This window comes from Alligator sinensis, unplaced genomic scaffold, assembly GCF_000455745.1.
Source record: "Alligator sinensis unplaced genomic scaffold, ASM45574v1 scaffold237_1, whole genome shotgun sequence".
NCBI lineage: Eukaryota > Metazoa > Chordata > Crocodylia > Alligatoridae > Alligator > Alligator sinensis.
This window is the reverse complement of record NW_005841849.1, coordinates 404,141-430,477: the sequence shown is the minus strand read 5'-3', so window position 1 is coordinate 430,477 and position 26,337 is coordinate 404,141. Positions and strand designations below refer to the sequence as shown.

Here is a 26,337-nt window from a genome sequence, read left to right as displayed (position 1 = left end):
AGCCATCCTCATCCCCTGCCGTGTTGTGTAATAACATTACGCCACCAAGGCATCTCCATTCTCTGTATTCCTTGCACCTTGTAGCTCCTCTCTCAGACACTGCACTTGCTGGTAAAATCCCCACCTGTTACCAGGAAGGCACTTGCAAGTGCCTGCCTACCCTTGTCCTGGGGACTTCAGTCTGCACCAGCCACTTCTGGTCATGGACCTAATCTCCAACCCAGCCGTGGCACCATAGGCACAGCTTCCTTCTCTGCATTGTCAGTCTCACCCATGGAAGAGCACATGAGCCAGTCTCCACTAGGGGAGTGCTACCTGTGTGACTCCAGGGCACTATCCTCAAGGCAAGGTCCATGTCCTGGCTCTTCTTGACCTGAAGACCATTCTCCTCAGCCTCTGTTTCTTATTTTTATACCGATGAACCTATTCTTGTTCTGTTTTCTTTGTCTTCCTCCCTACTCCCTCTTCCTCTCTCTCTTAGCTAACCCTGTTCCAGGAGGATCTAAATGTGTGTATTTCCCATTGTTGGTATTCTGTGTTGTTTCACTGCTTTTGAAAGACTCAGTCATAGCGAAGGAACATAAGTACAGCATGGGGAAAGGGATCCAATAGCCAGTGAGCAATTCAACGAGGTCCTGGCTATTGGAAATGTGTTCACTCTCACAGCTGTGCTGTGTAGGCAGTAGGCACTGCCCTTCTCCACTTTTAAGAGATGGTCCAGGAGAAGGAGTGATGACTGAGCCCAACACCAAGCAGAAAAATTTAACCCACAGTACCCTGTCCACAGAGCTGTAAAGACTTTGACCCTGGCTCCATGGTAGACAGACTGATTGAAGGAGGCCTGTCATGCAAGTGCCTGTGCTGGCATAGCAACCTCCTTGCCAGGGGAGTGCCATGAGAAGGCCTATGTGTGGGTGTAGCAGGCTTGATTGTTCTGTCAAGTCTACAAGTCTCTTCAGCACCGCCTGCCTTGAGAGGCTCTGGAGGGTGATGCAGAGGAAGGTGCTCTTAGGGAGGCATGAGGAAGACTCAGAGGAACATGCATTGTTCTCCACCCAAGCCCCCATCAACTAGAGAAAAGGGGAGGCATCCCAGGCTGTGAACATGGTGCTGAGTAGCTCCATTTGGGGGAAAGCTAAAATGAGGCCACCAGCTGCCTTCCCTCCAGTGCCTTTGCTGTGGTTTCAAGCCCATCGACCCTTGTGGTGAGGGGTTACTAAGTGAACCCACACACAGCGTACTCCCCTCCAAAACTTCCAGGACAACTGGTTTTCTAAATTTGCTCCCCAGGACTCTTTCTCCATGCTGTATCTATGTTTCCTGCTGCTTCTGCCGCTGTTGCTGCTTGAGCTGGGACTGGGATTAATACTGATTTGGATACTGGTTTTGCTGACAAAGAACCTGACTACAGGCACCAAGTCATCTCCTTCATGCGTCTGGTAAAAAAATGTCAAAGATGCCATTCAAATGGCACCAAGTGTGATGGGTGACCTAGCCCCAAGCCTGCTGTGGGTTGCCCCAGGATCAACAGGAGCACTGAACTGGGTCACTTGTGGTTGGACTTGACAAAGCTCTCTGGCTTTTGCTCGCATGCTGAGAGTCCTGCACTTTGTGCCTTGCTAAGGGTCCAACCAGCCACATGGTCTAATGGCATAGCTAGAATCCACAATGGTCAGTCAGAGAACTGGAGCCCTCAATTCTCTTCTTGTGGGCCCAAAGGAACCAACAGTGGATGATAAAATAGTGCAGGTCAATTAACCTCACCTCGTTGATTTGTTCAGAATTCGTGTGTGGCAGAGCGGGATTCCCATGCCTGCAGGCAGACACGTCAGATGCAGGTGTTCTCCCCTTAGGAGAAGGCAGATTGGCCTGCTGTCCCTGGTTAGAGCGGACTCTAGGTAACATCAAGCAGTGCCTAGTCCCTGCTCCTGCAGGCTCTGTGCCTGCCTAGAGAGGGCCTTTGAACAAGCCGTGGTGAGGTGGGCTGCCTGCCAAACAACAAATGGCACGACTGAGAAGAAAACGAGGAAGCTTGAAAGCCAGCAAGGACCTGCATTGTAGAAAGAGAAGGCAGCAGCTTTTTCTCACCTCCCCACTTGCAGGAGGTGGGGCACATGGCCTAAGCTAGGGTTTCCAATGGGGTTGGGTTGTATTACTAACCTGACAGGAAAGATGTAACAAGAGGGGGCTTGGTTTGTCCTGCATTTGAGCTGCTCAGGGGCACTGCCCACAAAAGACAATGGGAGAACAGTCAGCCCCATCTCCTCTCAGAAAGTAGTGCTAGAGCAGTGAGTGACTGAGACCTCAAATGAGGCAGAGGCAAGTGAGGAAAACACCGAGGCCTAGACCCTAAGCTGGTGTAAATACAGGTAGACTTGTGGTGAGCATAACAGAAGCTGTGAATCTCTGAAGCGTTTTGCTGCTGGTTGACATCAGACAGAATATGGGGCTAGATGGACCTTGCGTCGGCTGCAGTCTGGCTTGTCCTCTAATTTTCAAGGGGGCCTTGAAGCACAGGGTGAAGGCTTGGAAAACCAGTTGGGAAAGGCATCCAGCACAGTGAGGTTGGTGGGAGAAACTGTGTGGAAATAAAATCAGAAGAAGAGACGTTAGCAGGAAGTCTGGTAGCAACCGTTGACAAGATTGTGTGTGAGACCCAGTTGAGGTAGAGAAACAGGGAAGATGACATCCAGCACTGAAGGAAGATAAGGTGATGCTGTCATGAAGAAGCTTGTGTGACTTTTGCTTTTCTCAGGGATGTGTAACTGAGAAGGGAAGTTGCTTGTGACTTCTTAGGTGCCCTCTTGCTAGATGGGGGCTTCTTTTGGAGGTGGTGGAATGACAAGGAAGATGGATCCTTCTGACTCCTGATTGCTCAGCTGACGCCCATGTCACTGAAGAAGTCTTTCTGCCTATCTTCCCTGTTCTTTAACCTTTGCAAGCAAGCATGTCTCTATGCGTAGTCGGCTGTGTGAGGGAGCCCAATGTGCTTTGTGTTTGTGTGCAGCTGTGTGGGCCATTTGAAAGTTTAGGTTTGCCAGGGCAAAGTTTGAGGGAAATCAGGGAAAATCTAGACAACGTGAACCAAATCCTGGCTCCAAAAGCATAATTTGTGTTCTGATGGCACCTCCTAGCCTGTCTATCAGTGTCCCATTGTCCCTGTCCCCTCACAGAGGAACCTCAATGTGCATTGGGAGTTTTTTTTATCATGAGGGCCAGAATGTGGCTTCCCAGCCTGTGAAGGGGTAAATCAGGGTGAACCTACCCCTCAGACCTATGAGCAAGCAGTGGCTGTGATCAGGCTGCAAGGCTGAAGGAAAACAAGAAGTTTGGAGGAGCCAACATTGGAGTCAGTACTGCCTAGACCACAGAGGGGGCATCTTCTCTGGGCAGGGCAGAAATGAAAGGCCTGTCCCCAGTGTCCCAGCAGATTGGGTAGGGTCAGACATGAGCAAATGGGGGCCAAGTTGGAGTAAAAGCTCTTAAAAGTGTTTCATGAGCTCCATGAGCTCTACGAAGTTAGTGTCCAAGGAGCTGGGATCTTGGGGGCAGGGGAAATGCATGGCTGTGCTGTGGCAGCCAGGCTCCCCAGCCAGTCATTATTCTAAGGGCTTTCAGAGAGGCTGAGCACCTGCATCTCAGCTGGAGCCATGCTCAGCCCCTCTCCGGTTATGACTCTTAAAGCTTCAGTTAACTCTGTCCACTCCAACAGCCAACTAATATTAACCCTTACCTGCCTACAACAAGACACAAAACCCCCAGGATGTTCCTCTTTGATGGCTTTAGCAGGCCCTTCCTCTATGGCATTTGACCAGGCTGTTGATGTCTAATGCATAGGACATATTTATAATATAAGGAAAATCATATCTTGGCAATTCAGAAGGAGTTCAGACCATGCTGGGGCTCAAACTGTACCAGGGTCTTTCTCACAGCCTGTCCAGACAGAATTAACCTCCCAAGTATCCCTCTCTTTTTGTGTCTTTGCCCCTTATAGCCATTGATATGGCCATACCAGAGATTTCAGAGACTCTGTAGAACTTCCCTACCAGTCTGAGGATTGGTTTGTGTACTAAGTTTAGGCAGGTCCATACACTGACCCCATCTTAACCCTTCACCCCACACCTTTATCAGAAACAATTTCATTTGCTAATATTAAACTCATTCTAACAAACAAATGAAAGGTCATCAGATGTATCCAGACTGATGTACAGTGTGGATGACAGCCCTGATGTGCCAGCACTGAGATCATATGGCACAGTCCCAGGGTGAACACTGTTGCTTAAAGCCATTGTGAGCAGGTGATATGTCAGGCTTAGTTTTGTATCATCTTTGCAAGTTGTCCACAAAGTGACCAGGATTTCTACAAGCTTTTCTGTTATCCAGAATGGGTCTACAGATAAATAATGTGAGTATATAGAGACCAACAAACTGTCCATGGCTCTCATCAGAGTTCGCAACATGTAGATATCCCATTGAATTTGTCATTGGTCACAGTCTCTGTTGTCTGATTGGATGATTGATTAATTGCACTGGCACCTGCAATGGTCTATTCTATTGTTTCAATTCCATAGGGAATCTGTCATGCCTCTCCTCCTGCCCCCACTTTACCCCAGTGTCTGCCCTCACAGTAAACACCATGTCCTGAGACTGAAGCATGTGACCAAGGTCCCCAGGCAAAGGGATATTTCTGTTACTTCTTCATCCTCTATCCCTCTGTGAGTGACAATCTGGTTGGAAACCATTGAATCTTAGGTTCTCCCTGTGGAATTTTAACACTCCTGCACGCAATCTCACAAACCCAATCGACACAGGGTAGTTGAGTGAATACTGCCAGTCTGCATGGACTCTTTCATACTTGGATTCCTATATTTGGACAACTAGAAGCTGCTCCCCAGATATTCAGGGGAACAAAACACAAGTCACACAAACAGCATTGAGGAAAATGGGTACAGATGGCATAAACATGGACAGACTGATTGGCAGGTTGGATTTAGAAGAAAAGGATGAGGCTGGGCTTTCCACATCCCCTGTGGCCCTTATTGTTACTATTATCATTGTTTCAGTTCTGCATAGCAGTGGACCAGGGCCCCATTCTGCTCAGGCACTCTGCAAACATGGAAAGAGACAGTTCCTGCCCTCAAGAGATTTTCCAGCTAACTCAGCCCCCCGTGAAACTTTTTCTTTTTAAATAAGACCATTAGGGGTCCTAGGTAGGAGCAGAGGCCTTTGGAAAATCGAGCCTTAAACCCCAATATTCTCTGGGTCTCTGCCCTGCTCTACCTCCAGGAAGCAAGGGGAAAGAGAATGGCTTGGGTGTGGTGTTTAAGCTCCCTACACCCCATGCCTCCTTAAAGCTGGGGATGCAGCACAACGTGCCAGCTCTGAGAATGGCTAGGCTGGTGAGGTGAGTGCTGCCGCTGGGGTGGAGGTGGTATGAGTGCTCTTTATCTGGATGCCGGCCTGTGCAGCTGTGTACATCTGTGTGTATGTCTTCAATTTCCAACTCTCTTCTTACCATATCTTGTCACTATTTCCCAACTGCATTTCTTTTGTCTACCTCTCTCTTCCTTCTTCCTGTCTGTGTGTCTTCCCCTCTCCTCTGCTTCTCCTTCCCTGCCCATAGATGTGTCCGACTTTGAGAACAATAACAGTAACCATAGAGTGGCAGAACTGAGTCAACGCCCTGACAATCTCTCCACAGTGACCAACGCCATCGCCGGGATCAGTCCCTCCTCCTCACTGTCAGCCTTGTCCAGCCGAGCTGCCTCTGTCGCCAGCCTCCATGAACGCATCATGTTTGCTCCAGGCAGCGAAGAGGCCATTGAGAGGTTGAAGGTAAGAGCTGCAGAATTCCTCAGGTTATCATGTCAAGTGTTATGCTGAATGGGGGTGGGGAACGGAAAAGCAATGACCTCCAAACAGACCTATTTTACACATCTGTGGTGGCGTTTGAATGTGGGCCCAGCAATCAGAGAAACACAGGTCCTGTTGCCCGTCTTCTGGGTGGGCACTGAGGAGAAGACTTCCCAGAAATGCTCTCCTGCAGGCTCAGCTTCCTATGAAGTCATAAAATGAGAAACAAAAGTCTGTTATAAAAAGGAACATCCTCATGGGATGCAGTCCCAAAACATTATAATCTCTGGACTTTCATCAAGGATCCAGGAAATCTTCCAAACACTCAGGGTTGGATCCCATTCCACCTATTCAGAGCCTAAATGGATACTCTTGCATCATGCTCAGGTCAACATTCAAGCTACTTCCTGCTACTCTTCTAACATAGCATCATCTCAGCCTTAAGACTAAATCACAAAAAGCAGAGAGGAGGGTCCACCCACTTCTTGTGTTCACAGGTTTTCAGGGACTTGAGCAGGGTGGAATAGGATCAAACTTTTAGGTATTTAAGTCCACTTAAGCACCTGAATCAGTGGAATAGAATCTGGCCCTAAATTTCTAGGCCAAAAGTTTCGAAAGAGGCTAAGTGATTTTCAGTGTCCAACTCTGGACCTATTGAAGATTGGGATTTTAACGTCATGATTTTTCTGAAGTCAGGGGCTCATCGTTTCCTGACAGTCAGGCCTCTTAGAGGTGTTACAACTGGATATTGAGGTTTCCAGAATTGCTGGGTACTTTTGAAAAGGCTTGGCTTGTGGTTTTATTTGTTTATGTTATTTACCACGCTCTCAGACCACCGGGACCATAGGAAGTGGTGTGCTGTGTGCTGTGCTTCCGTTGGTGGCTCTTTCATTATGTGTAATGAAGTCAGTATTCCTGAAGTTTTGCTGGTGTTGGTACCAATGCTGGCTCAGAGGCTTTTGGATACAGTCCAGTCTGGCATTAAGTGCCTTCCATGAGGTGCTGAGTATCCTCTGCATTAAGAAATAAGGGTGCTTCAAAGCTGCTACAAGATGCTTAGCATGAAGCCAGAAGGAGGCAAAGTCATGGCAAGGACTAATATGACCTATTGGTCCCTTGCTTTCCCAACCAACAGGCCAGATTCATAGATTCATAGATTCATAGATGTTAGGGTTGATCATCGAGTCCGACCCCCTGCATAGGCAGGAAAGAATGCTGGGTCTAGATGACCCCAGCTAGATGCTTATCTAACCTCCTCTTGAAGACCGCCAGGGTAGGGGAGAGCACCACCTCCCCTGGGAGTCTGTTCCAGACCTTGGCCACTCTAACTGTAAAGAAGTTCTTCCTAATGTCCAATCTAAATCTGCTCTCTGCTAAGCTTGTGGCCATTATTTCTTGTAACCTCCGGGTTACAAGTCCATCTAATGCATTGCCAGGTTCTAGTCCATCTAATATCTAACTTTTCCATCCTGCATCAGACTCTGAAAAGTCCTTAACATTGTTACTTGTATAATATGCCATCATCTTAAGGCTAAGTCACAAAAAGCACCCCCCCACACCCCGCCCCCCCAGCTTGTGCATTAACTATTTTTCAGGGATATGAGCATGATGTAACAGGATCATGCCTAAATTCCAGAGCCCACTTAGGCAGCTAGTAGGTAGAATAGGATCTGGCCCACAGAGTCTGTAAATATGGTGATGACCAGGAGACCTTGTTGAAAAAAACCCTCTTAACCTGCCTCATCACTGTGCACCATTTAAGCCAGACTGAAACTGGGGTTCACTCTTTCTAGGCAGGAGACCAAGCAGTGCCTCATTTGGGTACATCATGTAGCACCCTGAAGTAATGCAAGTTAACATGTGGGGCATTTTTACACATAAAAGTGTTGCAGAACTAGGTGCTTTGAAAAGCACTTGGTGCTGTGTCACTTGCAGTTGTATTAGCAGCAAAATGTGTATCAGCACACAGAAAATGGTGGTGGTCTGCTTTTGAACTAAAATATACAGAAGGTGTTTTAGTTGAAAAGCACACCACCACCATTTTCTCCCTGCTGATGCACACTTCGCCACTTATACAACTGTAAGCAATGCAGTGCCATGCACATCAGCTTGCATGCAGAGCAGATTTGATTAATTGATACTTGATTAATTGATGCGCTGGCTCTCTGGCATGTCCAGGCATGAAAATGTATGTGTATAAATGCCTGTGATGCTGTGCTGCTCACATATGCAGAACAGAGTAAGGCCTAAAGAGCCTATGCAGCTACATCACCAAATGCAGTGGCATTAATAAAATACTAACCTCTACCTCCACTCCTCAGGAAACCGAGAAGATAATTGCTGAGCTGAATGAGACCTGGGAAGAGAAGTTGCGGAGGACTGAAGCAATCCGCATGGAGAGGTGCATGGGCAGCAATGGGAATTTGCAAGAGCCAGTTGTTCATAGAGCCCAGTTCACGCTCAGGACTTAGTCACCTTTCTGCCTCCCCTCTGATGGGATTTGCAGGCCCCAGTTCAGTTGCCTGGGCAGGTTACAGAGACTTGGGAGCCCAGGAAAAGCTGGGATACGAAGAACACCAGGCCATGGCCCAGCTCTCTCAATAATGTCCCTGGAACTCCTTTCCCCTGTACTAGTGACTCCTGCAGGGGATGATGCATAGACCCAGCTATGATCTGCTGGCGGGGGGGTCCCACTGCACTGGGAAGATCACTTCTGGGGTATATATGGAGCTGGACCAAGTCCTTAGAGTCTCACCACCAGCCCATTTCCACAAGCTGGAAGAGATACTGGGTCAAATGCATTGTTGAAGTGAATGAGATAAGAGAAAGAGAAAACAAAGTCCATCCAGATGTACTTTCAATGTAGTACATCAGGTCTTCTGCAGGGAGAGTTGGCAGCTTTGGGGGTTGAGGTATCCTGTTTGGAGTCAGGAGACCCAGCTTTGGCACAGGCCTCTGACAAGTCATCATTTAATTTCTCTGTGCTTCATTTTCTTTTGCTCTGCAAAATGGGATTGCTACAACATCCCTTTCCTGCTGTGTCCTAGACTCCTAATGTATATAAGGTGCACTGAGATCCTCTTGTAGAGGACACTAGGTAGATTTGATATTCATCCTAAATGTCATGTTTGCTTTCTGTTAGCAGGCTGCCAGGAAATGGTGTTACTGATTTCCTTAGTAGACCTTGTTCATCAATTTAATTTTTCTAATCAAATTGTTGATGATGATAGCAGTGACACTTAGAGAGCAGGGCCCCCCCAGTCCTGGGTACTACATAGAACTAGCCTGGGGGTCTTTGTCACCCCCGTCCACTCCTCCCCCCTGCTCCTCCTGTGCTTGGTTACTTGCACTTGTCACAAGTTGGACCAAGAGTTCTTTGAGGCAATGACACACTCTACACAGAGGAGTAGGTAACCCTTTGCTGATTTCTGCTGGGTTTTCCAGGCAGAGATGTAATGCAAACTGAAAACACTGGCTGGTTTGACTGGTTTTTGCTTTTTTTGTTATTCAGGGAAGCTTTGCTTGCAGAGATGGGCGTGGCCATGAGGGAAGATGGAGGGACTCTGGGTGTGTTTTCTCCTAAAAAGGTAGGGTTCCTTTAATACCTTCCTCTAGGCACATCGGATCCTTTTTAGCATGTATCTGCTATGTGGCATATAGCGTATTACAAATTTTTCCCTGGTAAATTGCTCTGAGAAGTGTGACTCGCTCCATCTATGTGTTTTGTGATACCTGAAACATGAAGGTGACACTTCAGTAATCAGCCCTGTTCATTGTTTCATTGCTGGTTGTTTTATTAGAAATCGACAGGTCATTTTCTCTTCCTGACCTCAAATTCCCTGCCACACCTTTCGCACATAGAGTAATTAATATAAAAGATGCAAGCGACTGCAGCAATCAGGATCTGATTGGGTTTTAGATGCAATTCATTACAAACCTTGATTTTTCAATGTAAATATTTTAGATTGTCCTGCTGGTCACTCTAGACAATTGCAGAATCCAGGTATTCCTTGCTAGAGAATTTAGGTTCAGTTTGCCGTCCATGGAGTATGTAAGCAAGGCCTTAATTAAAGCCCTAATATGCTGTGGTATACTGGCTCTATCCCTAATGAACTGGTAGAGAGACACCAGTATTATTATAATTGAGGTAGCTGCAGCAAAGAAACCTATCACCAAGATCTGGTGCAATATTGGGCTACTCCTGGGCACTTTGCATTGTACATTCTTGCTAATAATTGGTCATCCAAACAATTATCACAATTACAACCTCCAGTTTATGTTGTTAAGCCTGGAAACACTGTTTTTTGTAATGGAACATAGAATCATAGAAGAGTAAGGCTGGAAGGGACCTCAGGAGGTCATCTAGTCCAACCCCTTCTCATGGCAGGATCATCCCTATCTAACCATCCTAGACAAGTGATTGTCTAATTTATTGGTACAACTGTACAAACAACCCTGTCACAAAACTACCAGGCACATTGCCTCAATCACCAAGAACACTCTAACTCGCCACAGGTAAAGCAGGGGGATGAGGGCACTGTTAATGTCCTGAGGCTGTAAAGACAAGGGAAGAGCTTGTTAAATTACACTTAAAAGATCCAAGGAAGAAGACCATACTGTTGGCTAAGTCCTACCAGTGGTAGAGCAGGCCAGGGAAGCAGCTGAGGCATGCAGAATTATAGGGTTCTTGATGGTTGGATTGACCAAGTGGTCTTACTGAAGGACTGTTCTTAATACAGCATACCTGTGTGTCACCGGTGAGCACATGAATGAGTTTGGAGCCCTGGGCTGCATACATGGAATCCCACTTGGGCACTGAGTCATGGATGTGGTTTATTTCATTCATTTGGATGATCATAATTATAATGTTTTTTTTGTTGCATATTCGAGTTGTTTCTTGTTCATTTTTATTGTTCAGCTGCTGCCTGTTAAGCCCCAGGACATTTGCCTAGAGAGTGTGGGGGTATATTCCCCCAAGCAGGTTGGTCTGAAGAGCAAAGTTGTAATGATCTGAGTGGCTCCCTAGTTAATATTTTCTAAACTACTCTGTGGTAGAAACCTACCTGAATTCTCCATTTGGTGGCCAAGGAACCTGGCTTTGAAAGATTTGCAAACCCAGCATGAGGAGAGGAAAAAGAATGAAGATATTTGCTCTATTATATTCCATTGATCAGTCACTTTCCTGAGGGATTTGGTAGAAATGGAGTTAATGCACTTACCCCCCCGCCACTTGTGGTTGCAAATCTTGAGTGCCGGTACCAGCTAAGAGAGTTTCATGGCCTCAGCACTAATGGTCATGTGCCCAGATCCTAAGGCAAATGCATGAGTGCCTGTGTTCAGGAGAGGCCCAAAATCATCCTAGCATCCTAGAAAAAGGAGGAAGTGACAGAATTTTGTGCTGACTCAGGCTATTGTATGTTTGCCTCTAACTCGCTTGGGTTCTGCACTGGTATGTGCTTATTATTAAGAGCTTGACTATAAAACATTTGGAGGAGCAGAAAAGCTCTCTTCCTGCACACAGGCAAATTGCTTGCCTATGCCAGCTGGCGCCATGGAGAAGAGATTGTGTTCTACCCTATTCTACTACCTCCTCTTCTATGCCATTTGGATTGGTTCACTTGACCAGTCAGGTTTGGGGGAAGTGTTCTGGGGAACAGTGGGGATTCTGCATGTGGTAGCTTTGGCAGGTCAATGCGATGTCTCCTGTAGAGTCTTGTAAGCTTATCTATATTCCTGCAAGACTCTCTTGCAATGTTCTTGTGGTTCCAAGTTCTTCCCTACATATGAAAGCTGTGATCCCCAAACTCCTGTTTGGATCAGATAATCCACTCCCAATTGAGGAAGGTAGGAAGAAGGAACGATACCCTCTTGTCTAGAACCAAGCTGTTCTATAGGATGATATTGAGGAAAGGGAAGTTTGAGGTCAGAAAGGAAGAGCTGTCTTAATGGTTAGGGCACTGGGGTGGGAAGCAGGAAACCTTTTCTGTCACAGACTGTATGTGTGACACTGGGAAAGTCGCTTAGTTTTGATTGCCATCAATAGCATGAATATAAGAGAACTACCCTGTCTTCTGGAGATGTTATGAGAATAAGTACACCATCAAAGATCAGATGCCCAGATGCTAAAGGAAGGAGACCATGTAAGTAATGCTTGTAGATGGATAGCTACCAAGGCAACATGTTCCCATTCGATGTTTAACTAGATAGATAGAGAGAAACATGGCCATTTTCAAAAGAGAGTTTCTAATACTTGGTGCGTAACCATATTCAGGCATATTTGTGACCTGAAATAAGCAATGTAATTTTCAAAAGTGCTGAGCACCCAGAAGCAGCCACAGAATCAAGAGAAGTTGTTTAGCATTCAGGACTTTGTAAATTAGGCCCAGTTGCAGTTAGGAGGTTAATGTTATACACCTGGTTTGAACAGTCTTGCCCATTGGCTGTCTCCACTTTTTTCCTAGGTAATGTTCATCTCCCCTCCTGCTTTTCATTCATTTAATGGCAGTCAGGCCAGTCTCCTTTCTGCATGAGCTTCCCTAAATCAAAATGGATGTCATGCCTCCTCATTGTCACTTCAGCAGTCCTCCCCAAACTAGGTCCAGAGACCAAGGCTAAGCAGAAGCCACAAGGATCAGTTTAGCCCAGGCTGAAAAGTGGAAAGTTCTAAAGGAGACAATGGGAGGAGCTTGCTTGGTGGAGGAGGAAAGTAGTGAGGACATTGAATACTGGGATTACGCTGTCCTGGATTGCACAGAGGATGCAGAGGACACAGTCTGGCACCCATTACTCCCAGCTGGCAGAGGAGTTTAGTAATCTGGCCTTTCTCCTTGCACATCTGGCTGCTCCCTCCCTGAGAGGCAGGGACTAAGATTTCCCCCCGGAAGAATCCACCTAAAAATCTGGAATAGCTTGAGGCCTCTGATCTTCATCTGCTGTTAAACAAATCTTCCACCCCTTTTGTGCGTGCTGCCTGTCCACTCTTGCATGAGGAACTGTTTCTGTTCATCTAAGCATGTCATTCAGACTGATTTTGTGGTGGGTGTGACCTTCAGCACTCTCCCATGAGTGACTACTCCTGAGGTTATAGCTGTGTGAGTTTCCCCCCAAAAAGGGCACAGACAAATTCCCTCCTGGCTCTGCCAGGGGTGCTGGTAATTGAATAAAGAACCATGGGTTGGTGCCTTCAGAAGCCTCGGTGCTAGCACAGAAACTAGGTTCAGCTGAGGAGCAGCATTGCCTGTGCCCCTAAGGCAGACATGAGCTTCTTGGCTTTTACTGCTGGGCTGCAAAAGGTATTAAACAACTGAGCCAATTTCCTTTCAGACTTTCCATGCCAGGTGGGGAAATGATGTCAGTGCGGAACAGACCTGATTTCCTTCTGGCCTGGCCTATCTAGAACACTCATTAACACTGTGAAAAATGGGTGTGAATTGGGGCCATTCTGACTGGGGTGGCATGGTCCACCTCCTGGGCATGAAAAGAGAGGTGTGGGCAGAGAGCACCAGAGCCCTAGTTTTGCTATGCCTTTGTTTCCCAAGCATTTGTGAGACTTCATGAATTCAGATACTTTTAAAGTAGTTAGGCTCCCCCCTGCGGGGAGCCAGGCCCCTGGTTCTCAGCAGCCCCTTGCCCAGCATGTTCTTTTTCTGATGTGCGCAGGGGTGGGAGTGGATGTTTCTTCTAGCAAAACAGCCCATTGCGATGCAAGGCTGTCATTGCCCAGCTGGCACATCCCCCGCTCAGCCTGCTGACAGTGGCTCTGAACCTCTCTGTGTCATTATTTCTTTCCCTCACTTGTAGACACCCCACCTGGTCAACCTGAACGAGGACCCACTGATGTCTGAGTGCCTTCTGTACTACATTAAGGATGGAATTACCAGGTAAGGGTATAACCATACCATCAGCAGGGCCCCAGTGACAGTGAGGCCAGAGCTAGGCCAGCGTGTGGGATCCTTTCCCCACTTACCCTTCAATTCCCTGATAAAGCAAATCCGCAGCCGTCTTCCCCTTGAGCTCAGATGATTAAGCCATCTGTGATGTGCTCCCATCTATAGCCCTGCTGTCTGCTGGGTCACTGAGCTAGGCTTGCCTTCCAGAAGTGACCTGGAGCTAAGCCTGATGGATCCATTTGTGTGGACTGAGTGGAGTGTGCTGTGAATAAGAGCTGAGCAGGGCTGTTCCTATTGAGCAGGGTCCGTGCTGTAGCCCATCCTGGGCATAGCTCAGGACTCCCCTCTGCAGAAGCCTCTCCCCACTCCCCAAACAACCGCATGTGTACTGTGAAGGTAGGTGGTCTGAGAACCTCCTATGATTTTCAAGAGGGGAATCAGAAGCCACTGTGCCACCATCTGTTTGCATATTAAAAGACAGGCATTTCCATAGCAACTTCTGTGCATTGCCTATGCACTATGGCCTGCCTGTGCACTGTGCTGCCTTGCCTGTGTGCTGGGGTGGGAGGAGCGCCTGCCTGTGCACTGTGGCTCTCTTGAGGCCTGATGGAAAGACTCCTGGTGGCTTTCATAGTCTGTGGATCAGACGACCTGTTCCAGGATCCTGAAAGCCTGAGGTCCTGCTACCAGTGAACCTACTAAGTTTGTGCCTTTACTGCAGGGTCGGCCGAGAGGATGCAGAGAGGAGGCAAGACATTGTCCTCAGCGGACATTTTATTAAGGAAGAACATTGCATTTTCCGAAGCAACATGAAGACTAGTGGTGAAGGTAACTCCATGCAAAGAACCCAACATGCTTGCGCTTTTTTTTTTTTGTTCCTTTCAGTTCACCTCACACTGGCTCCTACTGCATGTTGCCAGGCAGGGGTGCTCCAGCTGCCTGCTAGGTTCATGAGGCCAGCTGTGCTGATACCTGTCGCAGGTGGGAAAAAGGACTCCCTCTCTCCCTGCTTCTGAAGACACACAGAAAAATGCAGCCTTCACAGAACAGCCTGTGCCATCTCCACCTATCTCTTTGAGTGTCAGGCTCACTTCCCCCCCACTTCCCCCCAACCATCATGGTCACACTGTGATGCTAGAGCCTCTGGGAACTTTTTTAAATCCCCAAAGCGGATAACAATCCCCCTTTTCCCCTTCATGCTCAAAGGCACATCCTCTTCCTTCCCCTTCCCCCAGCTGCTCCTACTGCTTTCCCCACTGCTTCAGAGCTTCTCCTGCCAGCACCAGTCAGGCTACAAGGAGGCTGGATTCAGCTGGGATAGGGACAGTGGTATCAGCAGAAGTGAGTGGGGGTGCATTCCCCCACCCTCCCTGGTCTCCCCAGGAGCAGTCACAGGAAGGGGGAACCCACCTACCCATCGCTTCTGCTGCTGTCACTGTTCCCAGCTAAGCCCACCCCTGCACAGCCCAGCTGGAGCAGGCAGAAATGCTTTTGGAGCTTCCCTGGTTCCTGGGACAATAGGAAAAGCAGTAGCAGCAGATGAGGAAAGGGGAGAGGAGGGGACCTGCCTCTGAGCATTGAGGGGAAGGAGGGAGACTCTTACCATCGGAGATGTTAAAAAAAGCCTGTGGAGCTTCCACAGTGTAATCCAATCTGGAAGGGGGTGCAGCCATGCCACTGCACCCCCTCTGGATCTGCCCCTGGTTTTTGAAGATCATGGCTAATGTCAGGGAATGTTCTAGGCACCCATGGGAAGGAAGCACTCTGGGGCCTTTGATGACAGTCAGAAAACCAGAAAAGCCCCAATTCCTTTTCTGTGCCCATTTGATACTGGAGGTAGAGGAGTTATGTGGCACCAGAGGCAAATCGTGCACGGTCTCCACCTTCAATCCACTTAGCTGAATTGAGTTAGCAGGTGGCCCTGTAGGTCGGGACTGAGGTGCTTTGACAGAGCGGGTACATCAGGGTGGTGGGGGATTCAGGACTGGTGCTTCTTCAGGTAAGGTGCTAGGTTGGCAGAGTAGGACAAAGACCACATATGAGGTCACACTGGAGGTCTCTGGTGGGTTTCCTCTGCCTGCAAAAGCATGTGGGCCCTGTCTAGGGCAGCAGTGGCTGAGGTTGGGGGTTGGCTTACTGGAGGGAGAAAGTTATGACTACCTGTGTAATGGGTTGGCACCCCAGTGCTCCAGCCCAGGCCTGCAGCACCCCACAGGGCTTTCCTAAGGGAAGCTCTTGATGTAAAACCAATAATACAATAAAGACAAGGAGAGCAGTTTAGATGCTGTAGCAACAGTGTCAGATTAGCAGCAACACCCTGTAAGATTATTATGGATCTGGGGACAGAGATTGCCTTCCTGCCTCTCCTCCCATCTACCAGCTCAGCCTATGTCAGCAACTAAGCAGGCATACAACTGCATATAATTCTAGCATATAACTCTAGCATGTAACTGCTGAGCTGTAGAGTTTATAGCACCCCACCGTCTGTCTTCCCAATAAAAGGCTGCAAACTTTTGTTATAGAAGCTGCCAGAAGATGGCGGTACAACAGCATCAATGCACAGGGAACAATTTCCCAAGATCCCCAAAGATTCCCATCTTTGTGCACGCTCCTCAGGGCCATGTGCTGTCCCGCTTACTCACTGACCTTTGCATGGGTCTACAAGGATTCTTGTGAGACAAGTTCCCTCTGTGAAGGGGATGGGGAGAAGGGCTCAGCATTATCAGGCAAGGGCTCCAGGATGTTGTGACCACGCAGGCTGGTATTCAAAGGCCGAACAAACCACTCTTCTTTCCTGTGCTAGACTTCAAGGGCACTACCCATGCAGTTTTCTCAGTACAGCCAGGAGACCAAGGCCTTTCTGGCCTCCTCCTTCCATTCACATCATGTTTTACTCATTTCCTCTTGTCTCTCTCACCCTTGTCCTCCCTGCAGTTGTGGTAACCTTAGAACCTTGTGAAGGGGCTGACACCTATGTCAACGGCAAGAAAGTAACAGAGCCCAGTATCCTCCGATCCGGTAGGTTGCACATTGGGGTGGGGGGCCGTAACTGGGAGGTGGAGGTGACAGGGGGAAGAAGTCTGAAGAGGCATTGGCAAGAGAAGGAGGCTGTCGTGAGCCATTACATAAGTTTGCTCCCATACAGAAGCATATGTGTCTGGGCCATGCTCTTCAGGGGTGGCTTTAGTGATACCATTGCAATGATGGAGGGGGATCATCTATATTGAAATCTTGGAGGCAGCTTGTGTGCTTGAGGTCTCCTTGGTGGAAATCCTGCTCCAGAGCCCTTGCAGTTTATCTGGATTTCCTGTGCTCTCTGGAGTCCTCATTGGATAATTCTAGAGCCTTTCTCTCCACCCCGACAGGAAACCGCATCATTATGGGGAAGAGCCACGTGTTCCGATTCAACCACCCTGAGCAGGCTCGTCAAGAGCGGGAGCGGACCCCCTGTGCAGAGACACCTGCTGAGCCCGTAGACTGGGCTTTCGCTCAGCGAGAGTTGCTGGAGAAACAAGGCATTGACATGAAACAGGAGATGGAGCAGAGGTAAGAATGCCTGGATGGTGTTGAAACAGCAGAGAGGTGGAACAGAAAGAAAACAAATAGCCCACCATGAGGTCCTGGGCCTCTAAACAGGCTTGACATTGTGTCCCTCCTGATTCTTCCTAGGCTTCAGGAGCTGGAGGACCAATACAGGAAGGAGAGAGAAGAAGCCAACTACCTTCTTGAACAGCAGAGACTGGTATGTGGTTTATTCTGTAGCTTAGCCAAGTATCACAAGTCACCATCAAGGGGTGCTGGAGCTTACACTTGAACTGCATCACTACTGTGCTGAAGTGGATGGGCAGGATCTATATGTTATAAGGACAATACATAGACTGGAAACTTCATTTGTCTCTGTATTTTCTCAGGCCCTGTATAACAACAAATAAAGCTAGGGAGCAGATGGGTTTTCTATAAGAAGGGGAATATTTCTCAGTGTTAAGGGATGGCAAAGGAGCTGGTAGAAAAAGGATGGTCAAAATCTGGAAGGTTATTGTTTGTGAGTTATTTCTATATCTTCTTCCAACTGTCCCCTCAGGATTATGAGAGTAAACTGGAGGCTTTACAGAAGCAAATGGATTCCAGATATTATCCTGAGGCCAACGAGGAGGAAGAAGAGCCTGAAGATGAAGGTGAGCATTTAGTAAAAGAAGACAGGTGAAATAAATTGAAGGGGGAAGAGGGGTGAGGTGAAAGTGGGAGACAAAGAGAGGATGAGTCTCCTTAAATTTTGTTTGTCAATTGTAGTATTCACACATTTCTATGTTTGAAGACACGGGGAATGGAGGGGGTTGGTCTGTTAACGTGAAAGTCTGAAAAAAGTACAAAGTCAGAAACACTCCCTTATAAAATAATTGTATATACATTAGGTGGCAGTATCGCATCATGGCAATGTGTTTGATGTCACCAGTGGAGCTGTTTGGATGCTGGTTGGAGGAGGCAGATACTGTAATATTAAGTCCCTTTGTCTGAACTCAGTTCCTTTAGCTTTGTGGTTTCACCAGACATTTTCAGCATCTTCTTTGGTTACTACATACATAATTTAAGCATAACTATTACAATGTTTGGACAAGATGGACATGTTGCATGCTTTTTAAGGTCCCATTAGACTAAAGACAGATTCTTCACATGTAATTAACAAGAAGCAGGGTGAAAACAAATGAGACATCAAGAAATAACACTAGGTCTCGTGGCAAAATTGCTATAAGTAAAAATATAAGGTTGGTATAGAATACACTCTTGATGTAAAACTAATAAAGCAATAAAGACAAGGGAAGTAACTTAGATGCTCTAGCAACAGAATTCATCACCCCACATACTGGATGGAGTGAAGGGGGTGTGAATGTAGGTCAGTAGGTGATTGTTGGTCTTACTACTGGCATGTGTAAGGGGCATTCTCTAAAGTGAGTGACCGTGTCTCTTTGCTTCTACAGTCCAGTGGACTGAGCGGGAGTTTGAGCTGGCCTTGTGGGCCTTCCGGAAGTGGAAGTGGTACCAGTTCACATCACTGCGGGACCAGCTATGGGGCAATGCCATTTTCTTGAAGGAAGCCAATGCCATTAGCGTGGAGCTAAAGAAAAAAGTAAGCACTTCCTGTCACTTTTGGTGCCTTTGGGACTGTGCACCCACATTATTTTCTTTCCATTTTTGGAGACCAATGAGTGTCTCCACCTCTGTGTCTGCTGGGCCTGTGCGACCCAGATTGTTACCAGACAAGGAAGGCCTGGGAGCAGGCATTGAGCCTGTGGTTGGTGTGGTCTGCCAAGGTGGGCACAGCTGGGAACAATTCCAGGCACCTGCAGGCACCCAGGTCTTAAGATAGTCCCTATTTCAGGCTTTGATACCAAAAACAACGTGCTAAGTTCAAACTGGCATGAACGAGTGGGTGTCAGTCCACTGGAATTAGTTACAGTACATCCATTCACACACAGGTTGGAATTGGTTCATGGTGAATTTCACAGCTTGCACAGTGGGGATGCCACTTTCCCAGAAGTATTGTGTGGGGAGCCCTGTTCACTGCATGTCTCACACACACACCCTGATTCCCCTTTGTCCCCCTCCAGGTCCAGTTCCAGTTTGTCCTACTCACAGACACTCTGTATTCACCTCTGCCTCCTGATCTGCTGCCTCCTGATGCTGCCAAAGACCGTGAGAAACGGCCCTTCCCAAGAACCATCGTAGCTGTTGAGGTGCAGGACCAAAAGAATGGAGCAACCCATTACTGGACTCTTGAGAAACTCAGGTAGGGTGAAAGAGAGACTGTCACAGCCATGCATGTGGCTATAGGCTGGGAAGGAGGCTGAGAACAGTCTCGTGCACATGGGACAGAAAGGACAAGACCAGCAGAGGGTGGGGCTTCAGTCAGTGAGAATTTGGCCCTGGAACATTCATTACCCTTGGCCACTGCAATCACACAGCAGTGCCAAACTGCAAATGAGAACAGGCCTGTTTTTGAATAATCCGCAATCCCCATCCTTGGTGTTTTGTTTCCCCCTGGCTGCAGGCAGAGGTTGGACCTGATGCGTGAGATGTATGACCGGGCGGCAGAAGTGCCTTCTAGTGTCATCGAGGACTGTGACAATGTGGTGACTGGCGGCGACCCCTTCTATGACCGGTTCCCGTGGTTCAGGCTGGTTGGCAGGTGAGAGCCTTGTTCTTCCCTTATCTCAATGCACCTCAACTTCAAATGCCCCCACAAAGGAGGAAACACTGTGTAGCTTGACAGAGGCGACTCATGCAGTAAGCACAGAGTGGTCACCTCCCCAGGGCTAATATTGTGGGGACAGATGCTTCTGAGGGTGGAAGGAAGCAGCGAGCTGATGGCAAAGAACTCCTCTTCTCTGCAATGACTCTTCCCCATCCTCTGCACTCTCCCTTGAGAGTGGATGTTCTGGGCCCCCACTGTGCCAAGTGCTTTTGGCGCCCAGTAACATGAGTTATTGGTAAACTTCTCATCGCCTTCTGTGAAGCTGTACCTAAGAACCATAAGGCACGGGCTCTCAACCTGGGGATCACTGCTGTCCTGCCCTTCCCATATTTGTCACATGGGACAGGGCCCCAGTGAAGTGGGTGGGTCTTCTTGGCAGGTTGGGGGTGGCCTCTGATGGAGCAGAGAATAGTGGAACAGGGAAAGGTTGAGAACCCTTGCTGTCCTGGTTTCCACGCCCATGGATGTGTGTTTGTGTGTGCGCACACCCAGGCGTGTTCGCTGGCGTCTGAACATCCGTCTGCGTACTGTACAGTACATACCATGTGTCCTTATGTGCTTTCCACATGCCAGTTGGAAGGGCACAGTGCTGTCAGCTAAGAGGTGTTGAAAGGCGCCCTCAAGAGAATCTCCCTGTGGCAGAGGGTTGTGGGGGGGCAAAAATTGCAACCACTGTCTATGCAGCTAAAGCCTGATCCACTGCCACCTCACACTGGCAGGAAGATTCCCTTCGATGCTTCTGGGCTTTGGGCTGGGCCTGAGGTGTAGAGCTACATTGCTGCATTGCTGAATTCTGGGGAACTCCTGTTATTCGCACCAGCTTTTTCAAACCTTTTTAGCTGACAACAGTGGTGGCTTCCCTTAAAACACATTGGACTGGAAGGACTTATTTCCCGTTTCCCTCCTTAATAGCAACATGCCTTGGTTTAAAAGAAAAAAAGACAAAGCAAGCCTATTCTTTCTCTCTTTTCTGTGTGGAATAGATGGTGTTAACCTGTCTTCTATCTTGTTGTACTAACCTTAGTTCAGATATCTCTGGCTGCAACAGCTCTCCTCTTTTCAACACATGCATGAGCGAGCGCATGGCTGATCTCACCCCCTCCCCCACCTTCTCGAACCCCGACTCCGACATCACCGAGCCTGCTGACGAGCAGCACGTGGGGAAGGAGGAGGAGGAGGAGGAGGACCTGGAGGAAGACATCTTTCCGGAGTACCCGCTGTATGATGGCCGGGATCCATTTTACGACCGCTCCCCCCTGTTCAGTTTAGTAGGAAGGTTGGTGAGGTTTTAGGAGAGCATGCTGGGAAGGAACTAGCTCTTTCGCACGAGAGTACTGCTTTCTGACACTGTTCCCATGTTGAGGGCATGTACTGCACAGGCTTTGGGGTGGGGGGAGACAGACAGATGGAAGCATCCATAAAGACCAGGACAGCAAACAGTATAAAGAGATGGCCAAGAGGGCAGGGTGGGCTGCAAGTCTGAGGGTGGGTGAGGCCACTGTAGATAGGAAGGGCTGCTCTAGCTGAGTAATATCTAAAGATGGAGCCTACAGGCAGATACCAGAGTCTATAGCAGCCTCTGGAAGCCAGTAATTTTTTTAGTGAGAAGAGTTTTCATGCTACAGGCTTGACCTAGAATCAAGAGGAGACTGCTATGAAGGTGACCTAGAGGAGAACAGAGCCCAGAATTCCATTGGTATTGGGTTTCTGTTCTAATTTCCCATGATATCTGTCAATGATTAAAGGTCCTTCCAAATGGATGGTCTTCTGCCAAGTTCTGTGTGGACTGAGAGCAGATATACTTATGATGGTGAAATCACCACAGTCTGAGTATCATGGAATTACTTACATATGGGGTTTTTGACCCCCTGGGCCAGATCTAGACTGCAGGGCTCCTCACAGGTCAGATCCAGACATACCTCCAGCAGCAGGATGACCAGCAGCAACATTAACCCCTATGGGTACATGAGGTGCTGTGTTAGCTCAGGGAGCTCCAGGGATAGCATCACTGCCACTTGCCCTGTGGCCGAATTCCCAGCTCCTTCAGGAGCCCTGTGGGCAAGAAGCCTGACACCCGTGATTTGCTTGACTAAGTCATAGAAATGCCTCAGCAAGAGAAGGAGCAGCAGGCTATTGAGGGACTCTGGTTCTACCTGGTCTAGTTTGGAAAGGATTGGGAGGGACCAAGGTTTGACTTTAAATCAGTGAAATGGCAAGATCTGTCTACTCAAATAGTTAGGAGAGGAATTTGGAGAGAACCAGTGCGTACTGAGGGTGGCACTAAGTGAAAAAGGGATGGTGCAAGCAGGAAGGTAGTTCAGACAGCTGTCCCTAACAGGCAGAGGTGAGGATCCCTCCAGTAGAGTCAGGGAGGAGCTGTGGGGAGTAAAACTGGCCTGAGAAGATAAAAGCCAGGGCTCTGGTGGAAGAGGAGTTTGCTAAAGCCACAGTTCTTGCTACCTTTGTCTCATGCAGGGCTAGAAGTTGTGTTCTCTGTGGTCCTGCAGCATTTAGTGTGGGAACCATACAGAAATGTTTGGCCTGAGAAACCAAGCTGCCAGACTGTAGCAGATTGCAGAAAACCCTGGAGGGAGAATAGTTTGCTCCCTGCCACCCCATAGGGGTGGGAGTGGGCTCTACCAAAAGGAAAAGAGTATTTAGCTTTTCTTTTGTGAGTGAAAAAAAGCGCTTCTCTAGCTTGTTCTGGTAAAGCACTGCAGGGCTCAAGAAACTGATGAGAGCTGCCATTTCACTCTGCCAAAGAAAGCCACCTGAAAGATGTTTTGCTTCAGTCATTTTCCCAAAGGGAAGGTGGAAGTTGTGCCATTAGCTGTCTTTTGGACTCCTGTCCTGCAGGCCAAATTCAGACTTGGTTCAAGCAGCTGCAAGTCAGTGGAGCTGTAGCTACTTGCACCATTCTTATTTTGGCCTAGGAGTTACAAATTTGGGGCTCTTCTTTTTCAGAGTGCGAAAGCAGAAAAACCAGGCAGCTTAGTTTCTTCTCCAGAAAATAGAACTCAGGTAATGAAAGTGAGAAGGGGAGGAAAAGGGACCAGTAAAGAGAAGAGAGGGATATGGGATAAGAGTTCCTGCAGCCTCAGACCGAAAGAGCTGGGTTCTTCCACTTTTTTTTTCTCTTGGGGGAATCTGAGATTTTAAAATCAAACAAACAAACCAAAGTACCAAATAAGCCAATGCTGAAATGAACCCCCATCCTATGGGATGTGTCCGGGAGGTCTTTCCTTTTGAATCTTTCTAAATCTTTTGAGTCTGACACAGAATTGGCTTTTCTGGCGCAGCAGCTCTGCAGGTCACATTTCTCGTGAAGTGTGCTTTGATTGATTTATGATTGGATCCTTTGTCTTTGATTTCTTTTTTCCCTTTTTTTTCTTTCTTATTTTTCTTTCTTTCTTATTATTATTATTATTTTTTTTTTAGCTGCTGGCTCTCTCTCTCTCCAAAGCTTAGCAAAAATTTGGGGGTTATTTCACTTTTGTCTTCCTTTTAAAAGGCTTTTCTTTGGTCTGAGCATGCCATCTTTGCACCTCACCAATCTTGTGGTTAGTGTCCCCGCCCTCTTTCCTTCAGCGACACGCCACCCCTCCTTCTTCCCCTCTTCCTCTCTCCTTTCACCTTCCTCTACAACCTTCCTGGTTTCAGTCTGCTTCAAGGTGAGCTCACCTGTTATTTCATAGTTACAAGGAATGCGTAACAAGTTTATATTCCAAGATCTTTCCATCAGGCCCAGGTTCTAATGGGGCTTTCTGGTGGCTCCCACAGAAATGCCTGCCCACAGGTGTTGAAGTGAGATTGTCTTCAGTGCTGGGTATAATCTAGGTCCAGTTGTCAAACAACTTGTGCCCAGGGCTGGATTTGGACCATAGGCTCCTTGCAGGCCAGTTCCAGCCTGGGGCATGTTTTGGTGTTGGCAGGGGCAGCTCTGGTTCTGGAACAGGGCATGTGGTAAAGCTCCATCTTGCACTGCATGCCCCAGGCCAGAGCTGGAGCAGTTGCCACACTGCATGTTATGTGCCATGGTGGCAGCTCTAGTTCTGGTATGGGGCACACAGCAGCTGAGAAGATAGAGCCATGATGCTGGCAATGGACAAAGCGGTTGGAAAGCAACTGGGGCTTTATCAGCCCTCGCTTGCACTCCTGCTGCTAATCATCATGTCAACTGGGGCTCAAGATTCCTGGATTCTGTGGCAGTCCAGTCCCCTAGCCACAACCCCCAACTTTCAGTGTCCCAGCAGGTTAGATAAAGCAGCAATATGAGTCAGATCTAGCCCATGGGCCATGCATTTGACACCCCTGATCTAGCCCATGCAGGCCCCAGACTTTATCTCCTCCTATCCTCCCCATGCAGAACTGCACTGGACTCAAACTCTCTTGAGGATCCAGAACTCAACCTGCTTCAGCAGTTCCTTCTCCTGAAGAGCTGCCTGGAGGAAGTCTATGCTGCCAGAAAGCAGTCAGTCCCTAGAGCAGTCGTAGGTGGGTTTAAAGCTGTTTGTTTTTGCCTTGGGCTTCAGTAGCCCAGTATACTGCCATTAGACTGGTGGAAAGATTCCTGTTTAATTTACTGAGAGCTTGACCAGGCTGCAGTTGCATATGTTTCTCTGGATGCTTACATAACACAGTATGAGGCAGGGCTGAGGTGAGCATGTGCCACATCTGGAACTAGAAACTGTGAGAACTCTGTTTGCGCTGTGATGTGCCAAGGCTGATGAGCTCACCTGAGAGGCAGCAGTTATTAGCCCAGGTACAACATGTGTGAATATGACTGTGCTGCTTCTTGTTCAGGAGCTAGTACATGTAGAGCTGGAAAGCACAGTGCAGCCTTGCAGTACATAGACTTCAGTGCAGCAAGCTTGGGGTATATCTGTAGTTCGCTGCACTGAACATTTAGATATACCCATAAGGCTTGTTCCTGCACCTGCAATGTAAATGGAAGGACTTGAACTGATGTCCCTATGTAGATGGTCAAGCCCTTTTTGCTAGAATTGCCCTTTTGGTCAAAATTGTCATTTTAAGTCAGCTGAATCAAACCACTACTCTGAGTGGGGAAACTTGGGGGCTTAGGAATTTATGAACAACAAACTGGCCACCCAGAAATGCTCACTGGATTTGGCAGTATCCCAGTGCAGCTGTTCTTGGTATGATCCTGCATTGTCAACTGCCAGGGCACTGCTTGTTCAAATATCTGGTCACTCCATTATTCACAGTAGATGGGTGAGGCAGGTTCCTCAGGAAAGGAGCATTTTGAGGAACTCACATGAACCATGATCTCTGCCATTCTTTGAGGGTATCTGCATTATCAAGGTAGAAGCAGTTCTGAGATGCTAGTCAACACATCACTTGTCCTGACTAGCAGCAGTGGCCAGAAATGACTGATTGATTAAGCAGGACATTGTGCTATGGCCCTGACCTACTGGTGATGTTTTACCTTTGCTGCCACCAGACTAAGGTGGCCACACCATTGTTCTGCAGTGGTCCAGGAAGATCCCAGAGAAGCCAGAAACAATTCCAAATGCAGTAGCCCGGGTTCTATGCAAAGCAGATGGGTGAGAGCAGGCTGTGTTCTCTTGTGACTTCTGAATCCACTTTGTGGTCCTGTGTCTCAGTTAAAGTGCAGGCCTGCTGGACATCTACACTTTCAGGCCCTGCAGAGGTTAGGGTGCTACTAATTCACACTTAATCCTTGACTGCAAGAAGTTCTGAAATGCCAGAGGTACTATGTACACAACTGGCCTTGCTAATTTACTTCTCAAACAACAAAAGTTAAATTGGTAACATGCTTCAAGGACTTAATGTCAGGGAGAGGTTTGCTGCCTGCTGGGTCTGCATTTTGGAGAAGGAAAGTTAAATACATGCAGATTTTAGAAAACTACATGCTATATGTTACCAGAGGCTGTTCTGGAGTAAAGCCTGAACAAGACAAAAAATATGGCTTGGACTCCTGCTTCAAAACCTTCCAGTGAATTACAGCCATATCTCCACTCCAGGATCACCTGTCAGCCTGGATTTGGTTATCGCTGGTGCAGCTTGCAGGACAGGAGAATTACCAAAAGTCAATATGAGCTGTGACCAGCTTTTTTTCCCTTTGGCTGACCTCTTTGTTCAAAGTTATATATACTTCCACATATGGAAGGGCCAGAAGTCAGAGATGGGAACGTCAGTCTCTCTACAGGTGACCGCGGAAGGCTTGGGCCCTGTACAGGACTTCAATGCTGTCTGAAATGTACAATTCATAGGTTGGGGCTCCTTATTCCACAATAGCCACCATAATTGTTGCTCTTCATTTTCTACTGATCTGTCTCTCACATGCACTGGAATAGGAAACAA

General features: G+C 47.9%; 1 protein-coding gene across 1 annotated transcript in view; it reads left to right on the top strand.

The window, feature by feature from the left end:
* The window catches only part of KIF1A (kinesin family member 1A), a 119,034-nt gene that overhangs the window by 41,118 nt on the left and 51,579 nt on the right, over positions 1–26,337 (top strand). Inside the window, 13 exon segments of the mRNA XM_025209264.1 lie at positions 5,702–5,835; positions 8,175–8,254; positions 9,365–9,440; positions 13,654–13,733; positions 14,464–14,570; positions 16,677–16,760; positions 17,108–17,288; positions 17,412–17,484; positions 17,824–17,917; positions 18,719–18,867; positions 19,349–19,527; positions 19,789–19,926; positions 21,017–21,268. Of these exon segments, the coding sequence (XP_025065049.1) occupies positions 5,702–5,835; positions 8,175–8,254; positions 9,365–9,440; positions 13,654–13,733; positions 14,464–14,570; positions 16,677–16,760; positions 17,108–17,288; positions 17,412–17,484; positions 17,824–17,917; positions 18,719–18,867; positions 19,349–19,527; positions 19,789–19,926; positions 21,017–21,268 (1,627 nt within the window).